Genomic DNA, 19,892 nt, shown 5'->3' with positions numbered 1-19,892 from the left:
TGCTATTAAAGTGAACAAACTCGAAATAGGCATTTCCTTTCAAATCGGTCTGGTTTCGCACACAATAACTAACAGTTTACAGTACAAAGCTTAGTGACGAAATACAAGTCCACAAAATGCCATTTGATTTTAAATATTGCTTTGGTGTTCAAAGACTGTGCGTGCCCTAAGTAGAAATTTAACTAAAGAACATATTGCTGTTTTGTAAATAGTAGCGGCAATTGCATAAACCAATTGTAATTCGCCGAACAGTAAATTGGTCTAATAAGCCAATGTTTAGAAATAATAGAGCGGCCGTATAAATTATAGAAACTGTTAAATCAGTTATTATTTGTAACCAGTTATTAGTTATGCGTCAATTTAATTATATTTCACGACAAGGTCAGAAGTTCAGTTGTCAAATTTGGTTTTGATGGTAAGGAATAAAGACGGAAAGCGAGTTATAATTCAAGATTTTATCCGCATCACCTTGATGGTTGGAAGTCTTCCACAGTCCGCATCATAAGACATTTACTTTTGCGAACTAGCGAAGAGTGGAATCGACTCCCGTCTGCCTTGTGACATACAACGTCCATCAAGATTTTTGGGCGTCCCATAAGGCTCCCCCTATATTGCTATGAAAAGAGTAGCTGGCAGATACTATTAGCTCTGGGCGGGAGCTCGCCAATACCCTCTGACTTCTTTGCCGATGAGTAGGGATGCCAACAGGTTCGAATTTAATGACGTGGAATAAGTGATATCATGATGATCTTATGTTTCAAAATAAACGTATTTTATTTTTTATTTATTTTTTACTAGCTTACCTACTTGACCGTTTTCAACGAAGAGCGGATCGAAGTGCTCTCGCTTGCACTTCAAGCCATAAATGGAACGCCTCACAGCGAGGTATCGCCGCATGCGTCTTGGTTTTTTCGTGCGTGCAGTCGACTCCGCCGAATTATAAGACGTTGTCACGTCAAAAAATAAAAACGCACATTTGGTGCCAAAATGAGCCTTTTAGTTTTTTCCACGCATAATTCTTGTTACGGATAATGTCCAAAAAGGATGACTGTACTTTTTTATGTCACTTATATTTATGAACCCTTAGATAAGCCAATTTTATTTTAGGTCATATTTTAAATGATTGGAGTTAATTGTTACCCAGTTTCAAATAAAGGGTTTCATTATTGAAGTGAAAAGTCTTTAGGAGCGTCAGGGTACCGTTTTTACGAAACATCACGAAGATGCACAAAACGTCTAAAGAAGTTTCACTTCATAAACTTCTAGAAAATATCGAGCAATGTTTGCGATATGCATATTGCTCTTTAATTAAACAAATTGATAACTAGGATTTAATTCATGGTGAGGCATAATTTTGCCTTAACAATCGATATCTACTAAATAGGTATACCGTTGGTTGACCATAAAATTAATTTAATACACAATAGAACAAAGAAGTTGCCGTTCATTGTGTAATGAATGAGTCAGTAGCAAACTAGGTAAGTAAATGAATATGGAAAAACTACCTAAGACCAAAGACCATTATTGCTAGTATTTTTTAAATATTATTTATTTCATATTAAATTTTTTGGTATTTCATACTGGATAGACAATTAAAATGTAGTCTTGTTTCCGAAAATATTTAGAGAACACTAGGGAACTTATTCCAGAAGATGGCGTTGTGTAGTAAGTATATTTCTTAAACCTGACTGATGCGATTCAACTTGACTTCGCTAGTTTAAATGTGGTGACTTTTACTATTTATCTTATTTTAAACCACTAAACCTCGCTAAAAAGATCAGGAAGCGCCATGCGGGCTGATGTGCCCCAAAGTGTTTCATGTTACCAGGATATAAGAAATAGTAAGGCAATGAAGCCATAGTGAACGACGGTGAACGACGGTCCGTGACGACAGATGGCAGTCGCTCTTAAGTTGTAGTTGATGGCGCCAGCAAAACTTTCGACGGTATATGAATAATTTATAGTTTAAGCAAAAAAATAGTTTGTGGTGATATATACAATTTAGCAAAATGAAGAGGTATGTTTACGAAAATCTAATAATCTTAAGTTAGACAAAGTGATTTACAATTTTATAAATATATTGAATGACACTACGTGTCAATAGATTTTACGATTCTGTTCAACCGATACGAATCTTCTTGAAAAACTATACCTATCGGCAGTGGAATAATTCGGTTTACCATTTCGAAAAAATGTTGCTCCCATGTATGAATTAATCGGATATGTTGCAACTTAGCTCATATTGCCTAATCGACATTGAAAATTATTAAGAAACGGAAAGTTTTTACCAAAAATAATTCACTTTATTCTTTATATAACCAATGTCATGGTTTGTACAAAATAATAATAACAGAGACAGATTACCAATATTTCAAATGTGTGTCTGTCAAAATTATTTAGTTAAACGAACTAACTTTAAGAAATATAAATTTTCAAAGTTTTATATCTAAATCTGTTTAAAACAAACTATATTATATAAAGACACTCTTATTTATATAAAATAAGGGTTAATAATCTAATTTTTAATAAGAAACAGCTCAAAGGTCATTTCAAATCTGGACGGGTAAATAGACCGTCTAAAATTTATGTAATCCTGGCTTGTTCAATATGATTCTTGTTGCCTGATTAGGAGGCTAGGTAGGTAGGAAGGATTCAAAAATGGGATATGGTACTTTGTTACTTATCATATAAACTATATATATGTTGCAGCTAACTTCATAAGCCGTTCAATCAACAGCCTACCTAGCCTTTCAACTAAACAGTGCCGTTAAACTAGCAGCCTGAAAAATAATCAATCGTAGCGTTTTTTTGTAACAAACATTTAATAAACTGGTTGGCTAATGCTTAGCCATTCGTACGAAAAAGTAATCATGTAGCATAAACAAAAGAGATGAAACATCCGACATAAAAATATTTAAAAAAAATTTAATTGCTCGAGTGACTCATAGCTAAATTCACTCGTCCTTATTGTTTTTAATTCAACATTGGAACACGCTATCAAAGTTGTGGTTTGCCAAAGCCATATTGACAGTTTGAAGAGTTTTGTTTCGAGTTTGAGAGCGGCAGAAAGTGGAACTAAAATTAAATTAACAGCCTTGGTAAGGAACTAAATGTCATCGATGCAAGTCATTTGCCTAGCTAGATCAACTGGCTTAATATCTTCTGGTCGCTAGATAAACGGCGCTGTTTAGTTAGGAGGCTAGACTGTTGAACGCCTAATTTAGCTAGATGGCTGTTTCATATATAATATATATATCGAGTTCGTCATAGTTTGTGCATCCAACTCTACTTGTCTTAAAGATCACTAAAGACCGCAGAAATATTTACATATTACATTACAAGCATAATACATTATAAGCTTTCATCAAGCGTTGACATCTTCATAAAGTTTATGTTTTAAGGCCGTTGACATTTCAGAAGTATAATGAGTTTACTCCAAATTACGTGATGAAACCTTGGATGCATAATCTCAAAATATTAAATGTTTATTACACACGTTTTACAATAAAATGTTATTTATAACTGTCACAGTTACGCAATTTATAATAAAATATTTAGTATGACATTTGATATATAAAATAAAATAAAATAAAAAAGCCTTTTTATTTCCTACAAATATAACTTTTTACATTGGCCAAGCGCTTACTTATCTAATTAAAATTAATACCATCTTATTTTTATTTATTTTCTATATTATTTACCTATAACTATTTTATTTATTGTTATTAATATATTACTTATACAATATTTGATATATAACTAAATAAAAAGTTGTTTTGTTTTAACGTAAGGAACGTTTTAAAGTTCGTTTTTTGAAATTCAAAATTCATACAAGCTGTGTTCTGCCTAGAAAATAGCTTTCAATGTCATTGTCGATCATACTGACAGTGACAGTGCTAATTTCCCGTGCTTTATTACGTACGCATAGAAATAACTATCTGTTACAAATGCGGGCTCCGAACCCACAGCTTCCAAATAAAATAAGACTTAAAGGTCTAAATAAAACGAACCCACAGAATTTGGGCTGATCCAACCCATAGACTATATTCCTCTATAGTTCCTATAGAGTGTTAGGTTGTTAATAATGAAGTAATTTGCAATGAGGTTCTTTCTATTTATAAAAATAATAGTAATTTAAAATATTTTGTATCGTACGTCATGTTGTCAATCCGTGACGTTTTGAACATATTCAAAATGTCTGCCGTAACGGTTGCGAATAAAATGATGAGGCGGAAATAATTCATTTTATACTTTCACTATTTTTTTGCATTGACCATTTTTTAGAACAAAAATATTGTTCTAAAAAATTGTCAAGCTTTAGCTTTTAAGGCAATAATGATCTTAGTGTAAGAAATCGTTTAAAAGTATATTCATAGTTATATTATAACATAGTATTTGTTTATTTAAATTATCTGGTTATTAAAGTAATGTATGTTTTTATAGATCTGATCACTCAATCTCAATTGAAAAGTACTAATAATAATACTTGAGATTCATTAATTTGTCCTTAAAATTACGGTAATAATTGCATTTAAAATAATGATGAAAAAATTTAAACAATTACCTTTGGCCCTTTCTTGAACTTTGCATGACCTCTTTACTCCAAATTTAAAAGTCACAGTAATCAAGATTGACCCTTTCATTATGATATCTGTTTTTATACATTAAGCCGACCCGGTAAAAATTGTTTTGACATATAAAGATACAGTGCTATCATCGCTATTTAAAGAAATGTGTTGGGTTTGATAGCCAACTGATGAAAACCGAAAAGAAACATTGTTTGGGGCATACTTATCATTGATAGAGATTCATAAAAATCGGTCTAGCCTTTTCGGAGGAGTTTACATAGATAAAGTAGTATCTTCTTCTACTAATATGTTAACAATAATCCCATTTTATTGTCCATGATTTGATTGTGATAATGAAGTTACCAAAAATAAGACTTGGCTTAAAGGCCTCATTACCAGGCCATAAAATTATTTAAAAAAAAGATAATGAAGTTTTTAAGCTTGTCTATGATGAAAAAGTAAAGATGCTGAGCAGGGTTCAGGTTAAGCGATCGTGTTTGTTTTTTTAAATTATTAAATGTAAATAATAATCCTCAAAGATCACATAAAATAACTAAGCCATCGTTCCCTGTAGGTGGAATGCCGGTGTAAGTGTTACTAAACTGGGTTGTAGTGGGAATTATATAATGCAACGGGTATATAAATGTTGCATGATGACTCGCTGTAGACCTTGTATGATAAAGGTATCTGGTTCGTCCTACAAGACTTACAAGATAAGCACCATGAGTCCAGTGTGCTAATCATTGTTAATGACAACACACGTGCGTTGATTTAATATTATCAAGTGTTTTCTGTGTTACATTTATCATAGCTTCAAATTTGGATTTTGCTGCGTGTTGTAGGTATTTTTTATCGTAACCTTTATAAGGATTACCTTTTTTATGGTAATAATTATATTACCATAAAAAATAATTTAAGTTTCGTGTAACATGTGAATAATAAATATCGATTTATTAAATATCATCCCCTATTTATTTGATTCGAGATTTTGATTCATCCATCATATTAACAAATAAAAAAAAACAGTGATGTGAATGACCAGGATGCAATAAAACGAAGGAAGAATAATAATCGTACCGAATCGTGATGTATATTTATTTTTATTGATTTCAGTCATAAATGGGTGTTGGCTTTTGTGAATTTGAATGATAACTTTTTTACTAACGTTTAATAATATGTACGTAAGTTTGTCTTAAACTCGAAATTACTAAAATATACCAGGACCGCCACAATAACGAGACAATTAAATAAAAATTATATAATATTTATGATTATTTATTTAGAATAAACACATTTAGAACGGTTGACCTCTTGATAACATCACTTTAACCATTGCTTGATAAAATAATCACATTTAATAACATAAATATTTCCTTCTCACATTTTGCTCAACGATGTAAGCAGGACAACACATGTTTAATTTTAGTTTGTGATAATCAGTGCTATTCGCTTAGTTTATATTTAGTCAGCGCGGATGCGTCGCGCGCATAAATATTTAAATAATTTCAAATATAATTTATTAAATCCCAGTTATTATCTGTGACATGTGATGTTTCATATGCAAAATCCAGGGATTTTGTGAGCGAGGTAAGATTATTTAACAAGTGCAATGTACGGGATGAATTGGTTTTGTGTTTTATGAATATTTTTATTAAATATCGTTATAAAAAATTAGGAGTGATTAATTACATGTAGGTCCATTATATCACAAAGCCAGAACACGGCACATTATTCACATAATTTTTTTTTAAATTAGAATAATCGATTTATAAAAGCTTGTCATTTTAATGCGAAGGAGTATTAAATTACCCTCAATTCACTGTCTAAAATGTTTAAATGTCTAAATTGTATTTAAAATATCAATTATTATTTAATCTATTATTAAATAACCGTTGCACAATGTTATTCCGACATTTTTCATAATTTTAATGAATATTTCTAAAATACACTTTACATTTGCTGCTTGTTTTCTTATATTTTATTGCAGTTTTTGTAGCTAAACATAGACCTTCTGCACCGGTTTTTCTGAATACGGCTAAAATACACAGCAAAAACCCAGTTACATTAGTAATAATCTGACCGCTTGGGGTGACGGTTCTTTGAAAACAGATAACATAATATTAGGAACAAGTTTTTAATAGTTGCACTATTTGTGAATTATAATATCCGATGCACCGTTAAATTTAAAGTTTATGGACGAAGAGGGGTTTCATGGTATTGTAACCTGTATTACCAACCTTGACATCAGTCGATACCTTCACGGTTCCTTAAACCGGTTGACTGCGACCATTCACACCATAGCCAACATTTTTAAAGACAATATATTATATGTATCTATGTAATCTAAGGTTAAGGGACTCCTTTTAATAATATGTTTTAAGGTTAGTTTTAGATGTGTAAAGGAAATTATAGCAGTTAATAAATTAATAATTGATAAATACCTACATATTAAATGTATCATCACTACATAGTATAAAACAAAGTCGCTTTCTCTGTCCCTATGTCCCTTTGTATGCTTAAATCTTTGAATCTACTCAACGGATTTTGATGCGGTTTTTTTAAATAGATAGAGTGATTCAAGAGGAGGAGGAGGTTTATATGTATAATAACGTCCATTAAATAGTGGAGAAGTATTGTTATTTTTGAGGTTTCTATTGTGATGTCGTAAATAATTACATTTTTTCCGCTTACATTGCAAACGCAGGCTGAACCCTACGAGTTTTATCAAAATAATGTACTAAGTATTGTACACATTGAAAAGGTCTACAGAAAAGTTCCTGATGGTATATGTCTATCTCTTATGGATAACTCACATTTTTATATACAACGTTCACAGATTTTCTGTAGTGTAATTAGTATCAGAATTCAGAGTGAAGCCGGGGCGGGTCGCTAGTAATTTTATATTTTTACACATCTAAAACATACAATAACTTAAAATATAATAACTAAAAGTATTTTATATTATTAAAATGATATATAATTTATTTATGTAAATGAAAATAGACCTGTGATTTGTTTATGTTGTCATAAACAGCACATTTAAACGACTGAGGAATAATGCATAGCTTCAGAATAGCCGAAATTGATATATCCGATAAGAATTTGCGATAATATCTTATAGATTCGGATTTGGAAGACATCGGATGCGTCGAATACATTCAAGCATACCTTGACCTTAAATTTGTCTCGAATCATGATACATTGGTAAAAATATTTGATTTGAATATTGTAACGGACAATATTAGTTGAGCGTTGTTGACTGTAAGGTTTTCCTGTTATTAGACAGACATGACCTCATCGTCTCTATAGTTATTATATAAATTTAATGATTATTTTCACTTTGTAGAAGAAAGCATTAACACATAAAGGTTAATTTCACCTAAAAGAAAAACTAAGACCGACAAACAAAAGTTATATTAACACGTACTAGGATCACAGTCCACTTGGTATCCACTGTGTCCATACTCCATATCTAGCCCTCCGCGCTCCTGCAACTGTTCTACATACTGGATACCTTCGCGGGTAAAGGGGAACGCAAACTTTTCGTGGACGCGAGCAAGACATCATGTAAGTGCGTTGTTCTCGTATATAACGTTCAACGGCCGGTTAATTGGATTGATCGGAAGAAAAACTTAACTCTAATCAGGTTGTACCGAAACTATACTGTGCTGTGGGATTCCTAGCACGAGAATTTCAAAAATAAAAATTTAAAAGAACACGCCAGGATAAAAATTAGATAGTATTAGGGCAAACATGCAAAGTTAAAATGGAAATTTTGAAGATAGTGAAGTAAAATATATGCCGCTCGCAAGAGCACCATGCGTGTTTCTATTGTAGATGCGCGTACCGTCTTCATAAGCGGTTGCAGGAGCGTGGAGAGCGAGAGGTTTGGGAATATAGTGGCTACCCAGCTTTAGGTTGAGATAAAGGATATAGAGTTACATTTATACAGTTATACAGTTAGTGTATGGAGTTTTAACTACAAAAATTATATAATAGTTAAACACTGGCGGGATCTCCTTGCTTATAAGATTAATAAATATGTAAAGATGAGTCTTCCAACCGTCTCAACACTAGAATCCTTTCATATTATTCTTTATAATTGAGCAGTGTTGGCCTAGTGGCTTCAGCTGGCGACTCTCACACCTGAGGTCGTAGATTCGATCCCCGGCTGTGCACCAATGACTTTTTTTTCTATGTGCGCATTTAACATTCGCTCGAACAGTGAAGGAAAACAATGTTAGGAAACCTTGCCTTAGTCACAAAAAGTCGACGGCGTGTGCACAGGAGGCTGATCACCTCCTTGCTAGATTGAAAAGTGACTATCTAGAAATCTGAGGTCCAGACCTAAAGCGGCACCATTTTTAAACTATTGCATAGATTTTATCGCGGGCTTTGAGCGCGGCGACCGAATCAAGAAATTCCGAAACGAAAACACTGATCGGTGACGTAGCAAGCGCGGCCGGTACAGCCGGTACCCGTGAGAGTGAGACGGACTATATAAGGGGTGTCTGAGTGTGATAGAGTAGTAGATTGAATTAATATCAAAGATAAAACTTGCATTAATAATATGAGAGAAAAAAATACCACATAAAAATAAATAATCATTATTTATATTTGCATGAGTTGCTAAAAAATGCTATGCAATAGCTTTACCGCCGCAGTCCCAGAGTGCCACACGTATTTTTTAATTATTGAAGGACAAAATTTATTTTATTTAATATGTTACTAAGTGATATAATATTTTTACTGGTATATAATAGTGTGTTACGATAGGCATAACTAGTCAGCCTTCAATGTTCGCTGTTATATAATGTTCTAGACTTACGCTCCCTTTAAGGAGACAAGGTTATCAACTCCATATTATGAATGATTAAGATCTGCAAATGTTTAATTCTTTATTTAAATTGATCAAAAACAAGTCACCATGTTATTATTTAATTATATTGCCTCGCTGGCTGGGCTTCCGTCTCCAGGATGTCATTTCCTTTTTACTTTGTACTCAATAGGAGTACTTTGTACTCCTTTTGCATGTTGATTCGTGTATATAAATTATGCATAGTCAAATCCACAGTGTCGCCCATGTAAGAATGTATTGAATGATTATATGACTATTACAATTTATTCCATAAAAAAAAAGATTTTATTTATAAAGATTGTTCTCTAATTTTATTTAGCCGAGTACATTGTCATCTAACACGCATAAGTTTTATACTTCCACTGTACAATATTACAAAAACAGCTAATAAGTCATTTTTATTCTTTCTTTGTTTAAAAAAATCATTTAAGACACTCATTTTTTTCTGCTTTTATGTAATTATGTATGATTACTTAAAGGAAATAACAAAAACAAAATATTATTAAAATAATTACATTTCCACGTAATTATTTTAATAATATCATAAATATACAAATCGTTTTATTAGCCAACAAGTGGCTCCATAAGTTCAAAAATGATTTTGATATATTTTATTTCTAAATACAATTTCATTATTACAACGATTATTGTTGATGAAGCAACGTCACGATGGTTATTATATAAAAATAGCTGAGTTCGCAGTTCACGGAAACAATGGGCAAATATTCTATAATATAATCAATTATTTTTTGCATAATCTGTTGAGGTTGTAACTAAGATTCTGCTCGCGGATACAACGCGGGTCACAGAGGATAATAGGAGGTTTCTTTGTTTTGACTTGGACACCACTTTCCCCATTATCATCTGTACAAAAACGAAGTTGTTTATCCGCATCGTTGCTTCGCAAGCAATAGTTGTACTTCTAACTTCGTAGTACTTCTAACTTTAACTATTTCACATAGTCCTGTAGCAATAAAACACGTGGAATTTTTATGTGTTTGCGTGAATATTTTTGCTTATAAGAAAGATGGTGTTTTCCTAACAGTTCCTTATTGCGCTAATCAATACTAATTAATGCAAAGGCGGGCTTAGAACCCGCGGCACTCGGGTTGCAATTACATCACTATCCCATAAAGGAAACCTGATAGTGTGAGGTTGTTCATAATAAAGTAAATTGCACTCGATCGAAGCCTAATGTTAGTAGGCATTAATTACATAGTTGCAACTTTGCGAGAGTTCAAGGTAAACATACATTTATACCAAATATGAGTAATTACAGGTATTAAAATTATAATTTTTTTGTAAATAAAAGAATGAAGGGTTATTTATATAACACAGGATTCTATTTCGATTTCCGATGAGACAAAAATTGTCTTTTAAACGCTTAAGTTGCCTTGGAATTTTGAACTCTGAAGTACCTTACGAAAAATCGCATTCTATTTAATCACGAATATTGCTATTGCTCTGAGATTTTTGACCTCAACGTAACAGTAAACTTCACTTTATTTCAAATAACAACGTTGTATTGTGACGTTCGTGTTTTGGTCTGAAAGTTGAAGTTTTTTAAATCTAACTTAAATTAATAGTTTTCTTAGTCAATTTTTAGTATTCATTTTTTTAAGCAAAATGGGGTCCACAATGTACGAGCATTTTTTGGAAATAGCCTTTGAGGCTGAATTGAATACTAGAGAGGATCCTGAGCTGCTAGAAATCGCTCCGGAAATATGCAACGAGCATCCAGACACCAGGGACGCAGCAATCACTGAGCTCAGAAGAATGATTTTTGGTAAGGTTTCTTTACGTTAACGTATAATATGCATATGCATGGAGAGTATTCCTAAAAGAACATAAAAATAACATGGACTGTATAAAAGCCAATTATAACTTTCCAATCACTAAACATTTCGCAGGAATTGGATTTTGTGTTTTGGTTTCAGGTTGACAATATACAGGGCGTCCCAAGGCTATGGGACATCAAGGGAAAGTACCTTAAATATCTTAGATAGGATATTTTGCTAAAAAAAGGTTTTATTTCATTTTGAAAAAGAAGTACTACTGCAATCAATGATTTTCAAAAATATACTTGTCTCGTCTGGGAATCGAACCGACTCAAATGTGAAAAATAACACTCCTTTGATGTCCCATAGCATTTCGACTCAAATAGACGTAGCTTTTTTTAAAAACAATTCATAAAATATTATGATGTTAATCTATATTTTAAAGATGATGGATGGAACATTGAGAAATCTCAGCCAAAATTTTTTCTCGTTGATGAAATAGTAACAGGGTTGTCAAGTGCTAGTTTGTATTTATGAACATGTACGCGTTTTAGTTACGCGTCATCATAACGATAAACTTTAATTAAAATGCCTTAAAATTAAGCGTGATAAATGGAATTATCTCATATCAAAAAAATCTTAATTTAAATTGTTTTAGTTTGAGTATATTGGTCTTATACGAATAAAGTTTTAAATGGTAAATATGGCGGATGACCAAACTTGGATTACGTTTAAAAAGATAAATTTTAAATTTATTGCTATCGTTATTTCATCCACAGAGTAACGAACTGTTACGCAGTTCATCTCACTATAGAATTGCGTCATATTGTTGCGATCGCAGTTAAAAACCTATTTACTCGTCCAAAATTTGCAACGTATTTTTATCACAATAGACAAAACACAAAAAGTCTAAATTATGTCCATTATACTATAAAACTATTTTAAGTCTATCTGGAATAAACCGTTTTCCCAACTTTACGTTAAAAAAGGCAAACTAACGCTTTCCTTGATTTATTTAAAAAAATATTTTAATTTTTATTTGGTCAAAAAATATAATCGTTATGGAGGAGACAGAGAGAGACATTGGAAAAACATATATTAAACAAAAATTACTTGACTATGTATCTATTTTAAACAAGAGCAAGTTATTATATAAAAAAGATCCATATTTTGTAAACTTATTTCAGATCGCGGGGAATGCGAGCCTCTCCGGACGGACGACGAGTACTTGTTAAGGTTTCTTCGCGCCAGGGACTTTATCATACCAAGGGCGCATAAACTCGTAAGTGTTTTAAGAGTTTCAAACATTTTCTTAACTAAAATTTTATATGAACATTTTCGATAGGTTATAAAAGGTTATTATGGCTTATATTATACTAGCGGATCCCATAGACTGTTCCCTGTACACACTTGTTACATAGGGACAAGAAAAATCTTAAGTTCTTAATCATTCTAGACTCCACTTGCACAAACAATGTGGCCCCCGAGAACTGCAGCGGTAAAGCTATTGCATAGCATTTTTATCAACTTATGCCATTATAATTATTTATTTATTTTTCATTTATTCAGTATTTTTTTAAAACGGTCCACCTCTTTAAGAGGAGTTCAGTGATATGCACACGTACAGTAGAATTATATATATATACTAGCTATATATATATTAAAAAGGTTTAATCATTAAAACGATAAAAATGTTGCTTCAATAAAGAATATTTTACAAGATTTATCTTAAGTGGGTAGAGTTATTGAACCCTTGACCTTATTATAATTATGCAGTATGTTCCTAGGAGTATTATATTATAACGGGTTACATGAATCATACTTAATGTGTATGGATAAACATGACTGATCTTTTATTGTGATGTTGTTAACTTTAACTATATATAAGTATTACATTATTACTTTAAATCCCATATAATGATCGATAATTAAGTCTTGCACCGATAGACTTTCTATGTATGTGCGCATTTAACATTCGATCGAACGGTGAAAGAAAATCGGCTGGTCTTACATCCAAAAGGTCGACGGCGTGTGTCAGGCACAGGAGGCTGATTCCTACCTACTTTCTGATTAGATTGCCAAGTGATCAGAAATCTAAGGCATGTAAAAAACGGTTGTAGCACAACTGATTTAGTCGTAGACGCGTTTAAAATGTGCCATCACAGCTTGTGATAATTATAATGTTTAAGATATCATATCAATCAAATCAAATATGTTTTGTGTCAGTTTGTGTTGAGTTTGTCAGTTTTGTGTTGTTTAAAGTAAAATATAATTGGTAAAGTTAAAAAAAATATTTTTGTAACCTTAGAGATCCGTTTCACAATCAGGTTATCGTCAATATTTATTTCGAAACAAAAATGTTATTAATAACCATAATTGATCGTCATACATTAATTAATTTAATGATATTCATAACTTTACGAAATGTAATTAATTTTACAAAAAATATGGCAAAAATATCAAGCTTGTTTTGCAACACAATATAATAAGATTGTCTCAAGGACGACGTGGCCATGATAGGTTAGACTTAGAACAAGCAAAAACGGGTTTTGAAGTCTCAACTACCCTTTAATCTCACCTAGTGCGTTTCAATTAAAATAATTTAAAAAAGGAATCACACTGTTGTTCCCCAAGTTGCTTCAGCGTGCGATTCTCATCCCTGAAGGTCGTAGGTTCCATCTCCGGCCGTGCACCTTTTATATATTTAACATTGGCTCGGACAGTGAGGAAACCGGCTTAGACACAAAAAGTCTTAGGCGTGTGTCAGGCGCAGGAGGCTGATCATCCTTTAGATTGACAAATGATTGAAACATGTAGAAATCTGATGCCCAGACCTAAAAAAGCCATCTATTTAAAAAAAAGGAGTCGAACTGGCGACCTTATCGCTTGCGGGCGATTGCTTCCAGACAAACTTATAACTTATACATCGATGGAACGAAGTACAGTGCAGAAACAATAACTTTTTGTGCTTATCTTTGCTTTACCACCCTATTATTAGGTATAAGATTGGTGGATTCTTCTATCGCACTCCGTGGGTCCGTTGTGCTTAAAGTCCTGGCTAATCTAGCTAGTCTCTCTTTAAGTCTCCAGGACACTTTACAGGCTTCGCGTAGCGACCTCACTGCTCCGAGGATTTCTGTTCGTTGTTTAGCCACAGCCCCGCATTCTAGGACTACGTGGGTGACTTTGCGCTGAAACAGCCTATACACGTGGGGTTGTCTGTCGCGCCTACCTACTATCATTGATAAATCATTTCCTGTATATTCTGCACTAGTCCAATACTATAAAATAATTTCAAAAAATTTCTACTAATTTTCTTTTGTATACTTACATTAATTAAATGCACTCGCACAATATGTTAGAAAAATATCGTGAATCCATCCATATTGATCGTAGGTTCAGTGGGCGTCATGTGGCTAACTTGTGTGAACAAGACACAAATAAGTATCGTACAGTATTTAATTTAGATTGATTCCTTCTAATCACACTTTAGCTTTAACTGTAACGAATAGCGGGTTCAAGGTACCGATCCCATTTTCAATTACAATCTACTAAATACCACTCAGTCCAACTTCTTATCACTACAATGATTTTAAAAGCCGGCTACGCACTTACGAGCCCAAGAGCCCACGAGCTGAGTGTGTGTCCATGGGCGGGGCTGTAACTCTTTGTATAACATCAGGTGAGGCTTCTGCCCGTTTGCTTCCTAATTAAAAAAAGCTCCACTGAATACTCCATAAGTTCTGTGTTCCATCCCTTGAACACATCGTCGCACGGCTAAATCCTCCGGCGCTGCACACTTCCTATACAATTTAAGATGTAGAGATGATTTCATTTAAATCCACTATCACTTCTGTTTACAGCTAGTCAGATATTGTGAATTCCGGGAACAGTGCTCACACTTGTACCAAGATGTCGATCTGTGGGGACTCGTCAAAGCCGGTGAAGCCTACGAAGGCTGTATGTACGACCGTCCAGATGTAGGGAGACTTTCGATCATGCGATTTGGTATGTGAATGTAACTTTATATCCTATCTGCTATATTATAGATAGATAATTTTTTTTAACAATTACCTTAAAATTCTGTAATAAACACATGAGATAAAATGGAAATTAAACTGGTATGAGTGACAAATGACGTTGCTTTGCGTTTGGTTGTGATTGGTTAATATAATCCTGACGCGTGTTTGTGACTGCATATGAGATTGGCCAATCACAATCTAATGAAATGCGCTGTCATCTTGTCATTCAACTGTCATTCTCAACTACGTCTTCATTTAATCCAACAGGACTCGATAATACTCTATAGTATATATCCATAGGTTATAATATTATAAATATACTTGATAAATTCAATTCAAATTCAAAATTTATTTATTCATGTAGGTAACAATGTACACTTATGAACGTCAAAAAAAGAAATATTAAATGAATTTAATTTTACATTTACTGCCAGTTCTAACAAGATAACATCTTACGATTAAAGAAATTAGGGTTATTTTATGTTTATTTGCAAATTAACTATTATCCTTTTCCTATCCTGATCAATCGTGACTTGTGTAATTCTTGTATTTTCTTTTCTTTTATATTGCATCGCCATTCATAAATTCTTTCTTTTTAGTTTGTCTTATTATTATTTTTTATATAACTTAAGATTAAAGCTCTATATTCTTTTCATATATCACGTTATGCTCTTCTTGCACTTGACTCATCATATTTATTTTTTGTGTTTCTCTTTTTAGGGTTGCCTGGAAGAGATCGCTCGTTAGTGATAAGGCCGCCCGTTATATCCTTTATGATTTTTATGTACTGTGTTATTTGTGTTTTTTTTCTTTAATGCTAAGTGCGAATAAATAAACTGCTTTTATTTCAGGTAAATGGGACCCTTCAGAGTATCCCGTTGAAGATCTAGTCCGTCTTGGTGTTGTAATGTTAGAGATCGGCATACGACAGCCGAAGATCCAGGTGTTTGGGGGCACTGTGCTGGTAGATCTGGAAGGCCTGTCACTGCGACAAGTGTCAGCTCTGACACCTACAATCGCGTATCAAATTGTCAATATTATGGGAGTGAGTATTTCATTAAATTGACTAGTTAATCTAGATATTTAAGGGTTGTAAGCTGGCCAAGCGCAGAAAACGCTCTTGGCAGACAGCGCATACTTAACAGGCACAGATAAAGCTCCAATGTTACCGTACATTCCGACAATAGCAAGGATATCCTCGCCGTTGGGTTTCAATAGGTTCAATAGGTTCCACCTCGAGCGCAGGGTACCTGTAAATGTATTTCTTTACAATTAAAAAACTGGTTTAAAGGGTATCCAGAGTGGAGATTTAAAGTCAATAACGGCCGATTTCTGTACTCAAACTACAACTTATTTGTACTTCTATTGATATTTCAAATCTATTTCTCATAAAATACTTTTCAATCTCGATCGATGTTAAATATCTTTGAATTCGACACATCGAATTTTGACATTTATCAATCTAAATTTGCGAATTCTGGATTGGAAATAGATTTAGATTATAGATCGAGTATAGAAAGCGGTCGTATGACAACCATAGGTATATAAAAACCAAATACGTCTTTGAACCAAAACATCTTATCCTAAGATAATACTAGTCTTACAGTTTTTTGTATCAAAATAAAATATTTGACAATAAATTAACTATAATTAGAGAATTATTTTCTTAGGTAATACATTCAAAATCCTTTAAAGAAAAGTGCATTTAACTGAACTTATTTAAATAAATACTGGATAAGTTAAGTAACTTCAATAACAAGTTTTATAACCAAATTATTAATAAAAAGACACTGCCGAAGTACCTTGTGCCCAGTTGGAACGAATGAAAACCATTAAAAAAAATAGTTTCCAATTTATTTCTTTTCCAAGCCTTTTATGTTCGTCTATTCCTCTACCTTTATAATCTTTTTTTGTAAAAGCTTACCTTTCAGCTTCAATGTTATAGTTGCTTGTCACTGATAAGATGCTTGCTTATCAACGAATAATTCGAAAAACCAGAATAATTCCATACCCTTATCGCCTTCGTGCCTTAAGTACAAGGTCCATACCTAAACAGCCTGATTTCAAAGAAAGCAATAATAATTTTAATAGGCAATGTTATGTGTGTTAAAAAATACGATTGTAGCATATTATTTAAGTTATACTTTTGGCTTTATTAGGGAAATTGATGAGACTAAATTATTGCATTACAATGCGCACCGACACCCATTTTTTAAAACTGGCATAAACAACAGTCGGAGGAACATAAATGAGTGAAGGAGAGAATAAGTTATCACTGATTTTAATTGGAGATTTTACTGTTAATTTTAACACAGAAAATGCTGGGGAACTTATCAATTTCTTACGTGAAGATTTAAATCTGTCAGTCAATAGTGACCCTGTATTTTCTACGACATGACATGGGATAACTAATGATGCTGTATTTGTACGATATTTAGACAATGTTTCTACAAGAATATTTGTATCATACTTTAGCTATCAAAAGCCTCTTATTACTCACATGTCTACTTAACTCCAACCACTGGACGTGAATTAAATAGTATATATGATAAGTTATGATATAAGCTATACTATTATGCTAAAATATAAAATTTCATCCATTCCTTTAATAATGTAGAAAATATATTTTTGTGAAAACTTTCAATTTATAAAATACCTTTTCTCCATTGCTAGTGTCGTTTTTACTACAAACATAGAATAAGGCGAAAGAAAAACATTTCAAAAAGATTTTAATCTTGTTACGCCAAGGAAGTAAAACTTCTAACGCGGGTACACACACACACACACACAGATTTGTTGTTTAGTAGAGATTTAAAACTAATATTGTATTTTGTTAAGTACAACTTTGGATTGTAACCAAAACGGCTAGACCGATTAATATAGTTTTTGTGTATATACGATACTATAATTCGAGACCAAAGTTGATTTTATGACTTGGCAATGAAAATATTTTTACCTTTTATACGAACTTCCCCATTTTAATAGCAACATTAGTAGCTACTGTTTTAATCCTCATAGGGCAAAACAACCTCAGCCAGCCATTTCTATAGCCTTATTTTCAGGTCTCAACACCAAGTAAACTGAACGCCTGCCACATCATCAATTACAACTGGCTTCTGAACACATTCTTCTTCGTGTTCAAGAAATTCATACCCCAAAGGGCTTGGGACAAAATACATTTCCATGGGAACGACTTGAAGTCACTCCATAAGCACTTGGACCCGGAGTGTTTGCCTCCAAGGTATGGGGGCACCTGTAGGAGCCACGTATCAGCTCGCAAATGGTTACAGAAGATAAAACAGTACAGAGACGATAATTTTGACAAAGAAATGAAACAATTGGGATTTGTTATCAAAGAATAAGATGTTTCTTCTAACTGTTGGTGATGAACTTGATTAAAACTGTTAACCCTCTTAACGCGTACTCAGAGTCGTCTCTTAGGATTTTACGGGATTTTTTATTTTGTTGAATGTAAAATTCGAAATTTATGCAAGTTAGTCCTTCATTAAATTAATGAGTCTGCATAATTAATAGTTAGATTCCCAAGAAGAATCATTTCATACGATCAGCCAATGTTTTTGCAATTGAAGAAAACAAAATATAATAGTAATTAATGTTACTTATTATGTGGTGTTTGCTAAGAGAAACAGTGATTACTTAATATTGCTTATATATGGGAATATTTTTTGGTAAATTTCTATTCAAAAAGTAAGTTATGCAAATGAAATTATCGAGTGTTTAAAAATGTTTAGAAAAAAGATCATTATTAAAATAACACTTACGAATTTATGGATAAAACTAAAAGTATGGATTTAGTATAAAATGGTGGATATTATTGTGTTTTATTTGTGGTTGACATAATATGTTTATTTTTTTAATGTATATCATTTTTCAATGGTTCTCTTATTCATTTTATATAATTATAAAATATAAAATTCGATATTTTATTTAATCGTGAAATTGGAAACTTCCTCATTCGGGTTTTTAATTTCGAATTAAAGTAACATTACCATTTAATTTATATTATAGTTTTTCTTATTATTCTAAAATATAAAAATTGCTCAAAAGTGAAATAAGATTATAGAAGTTTGTCTGTGATAATATAATCTTTACAAAATTATCTGTTTATTAGTAAAGTTGTAATTTTTATTTGAATCATAGTTGGATACTCTAGTCTTTTTAAGCAACAATTTAGCAACGGTATAAATGTGATATATAATAAACATTTTTTAAATAATACGTTTTTTTTTTTAATTTAAATAGCGTTTTAGCATAACCTAGATAGATAACAATCCATTTAAAAAAAATTAACTGTCCCCTATACACTAAATAAGTCTTGACACTTTTTAAACTTAATTTGTCTCTATTCCCTCTTTTGCAAGATCTTATAATGATCTTACAAAACTAAAACAAAACAATGCTCTATTAAGTAAATTTTGTCCATCAAGGTCATAATACAACACAACAAAAACTAAATAAAGCTCATAATACAACACAACAAAACATAATCCTTTTCATTAAGACACTGGGACGACGGAATTGCTAATGAACGAATTAAAAACATTAATCTTGTTACACATACCTGGGCCAAATCCAGGAGGTACTAGAGAAGAGACAAGTTAAAAGTACGCATAACGGATGAGCATGCATGTTGAAAAGCGTAAAA

The 19,892-nt window shown here is 32.4% G+C and overlaps 1 protein-coding gene across 4 annotated transcripts; it reads left to right on the top strand.

The window, feature by feature from the left end:
* Positions 1 to 5,280: 5,280 nt before the first annotated feature.
* LOC111003611 (clavesin-2) lies at positions 5,281 to 19,425 on the top strand. 4 transcript variants are annotated; one of them, XM_022274218.2, is made up of 6 exons: positions 5,281 to 5,406; positions 11,049 to 11,212; positions 12,392 to 12,486; positions 15,068 to 15,212; positions 16,078 to 16,271; positions 18,289 to 19,425. In XM_022274218.2, exons 2-6 carry the CDS (start codon positions 11,053 to 11,055, stop codon positions 18,586 to 18,588), a joined length of 894 nt encoding a protein of 297 aa, XP_022129910.2. In that variant the 5' UTR covers positions 5,281 to 5,406; positions 11,049 to 11,052; the 3' UTR covers positions 18,589 to 19,425. The 4 variants fall into 4 exon arrangements, with proteins under 4 accessions (XP_022129910.2, XP_022129913.2, XP_022129911.2 ...); XM_022274221.2 differs by having other exon boundaries at positions 5,296 to 5,410; XM_022274219.2 differs by having other exon boundaries at positions 5,302 to 5,436.
* Positions 19,426 to 19,892: the final 467 nt, after the last annotated feature.

This window comes from Pieris rapae, chromosome 5 (assembly GCF_905147795.1).
Source record: "Pieris rapae chromosome 5, ilPieRapa1.1, whole genome shotgun sequence".
In the NCBI taxonomy this organism is placed as follows: Eukaryota; Metazoa; Arthropoda; class Insecta; order Lepidoptera; family Pieridae; genus Pieris; species Pieris rapae.
The sequence above is the reverse complement of the archived record's forward strand: the minus strand, read 5'-3'. Positions and strand labels throughout refer to the sequence as shown.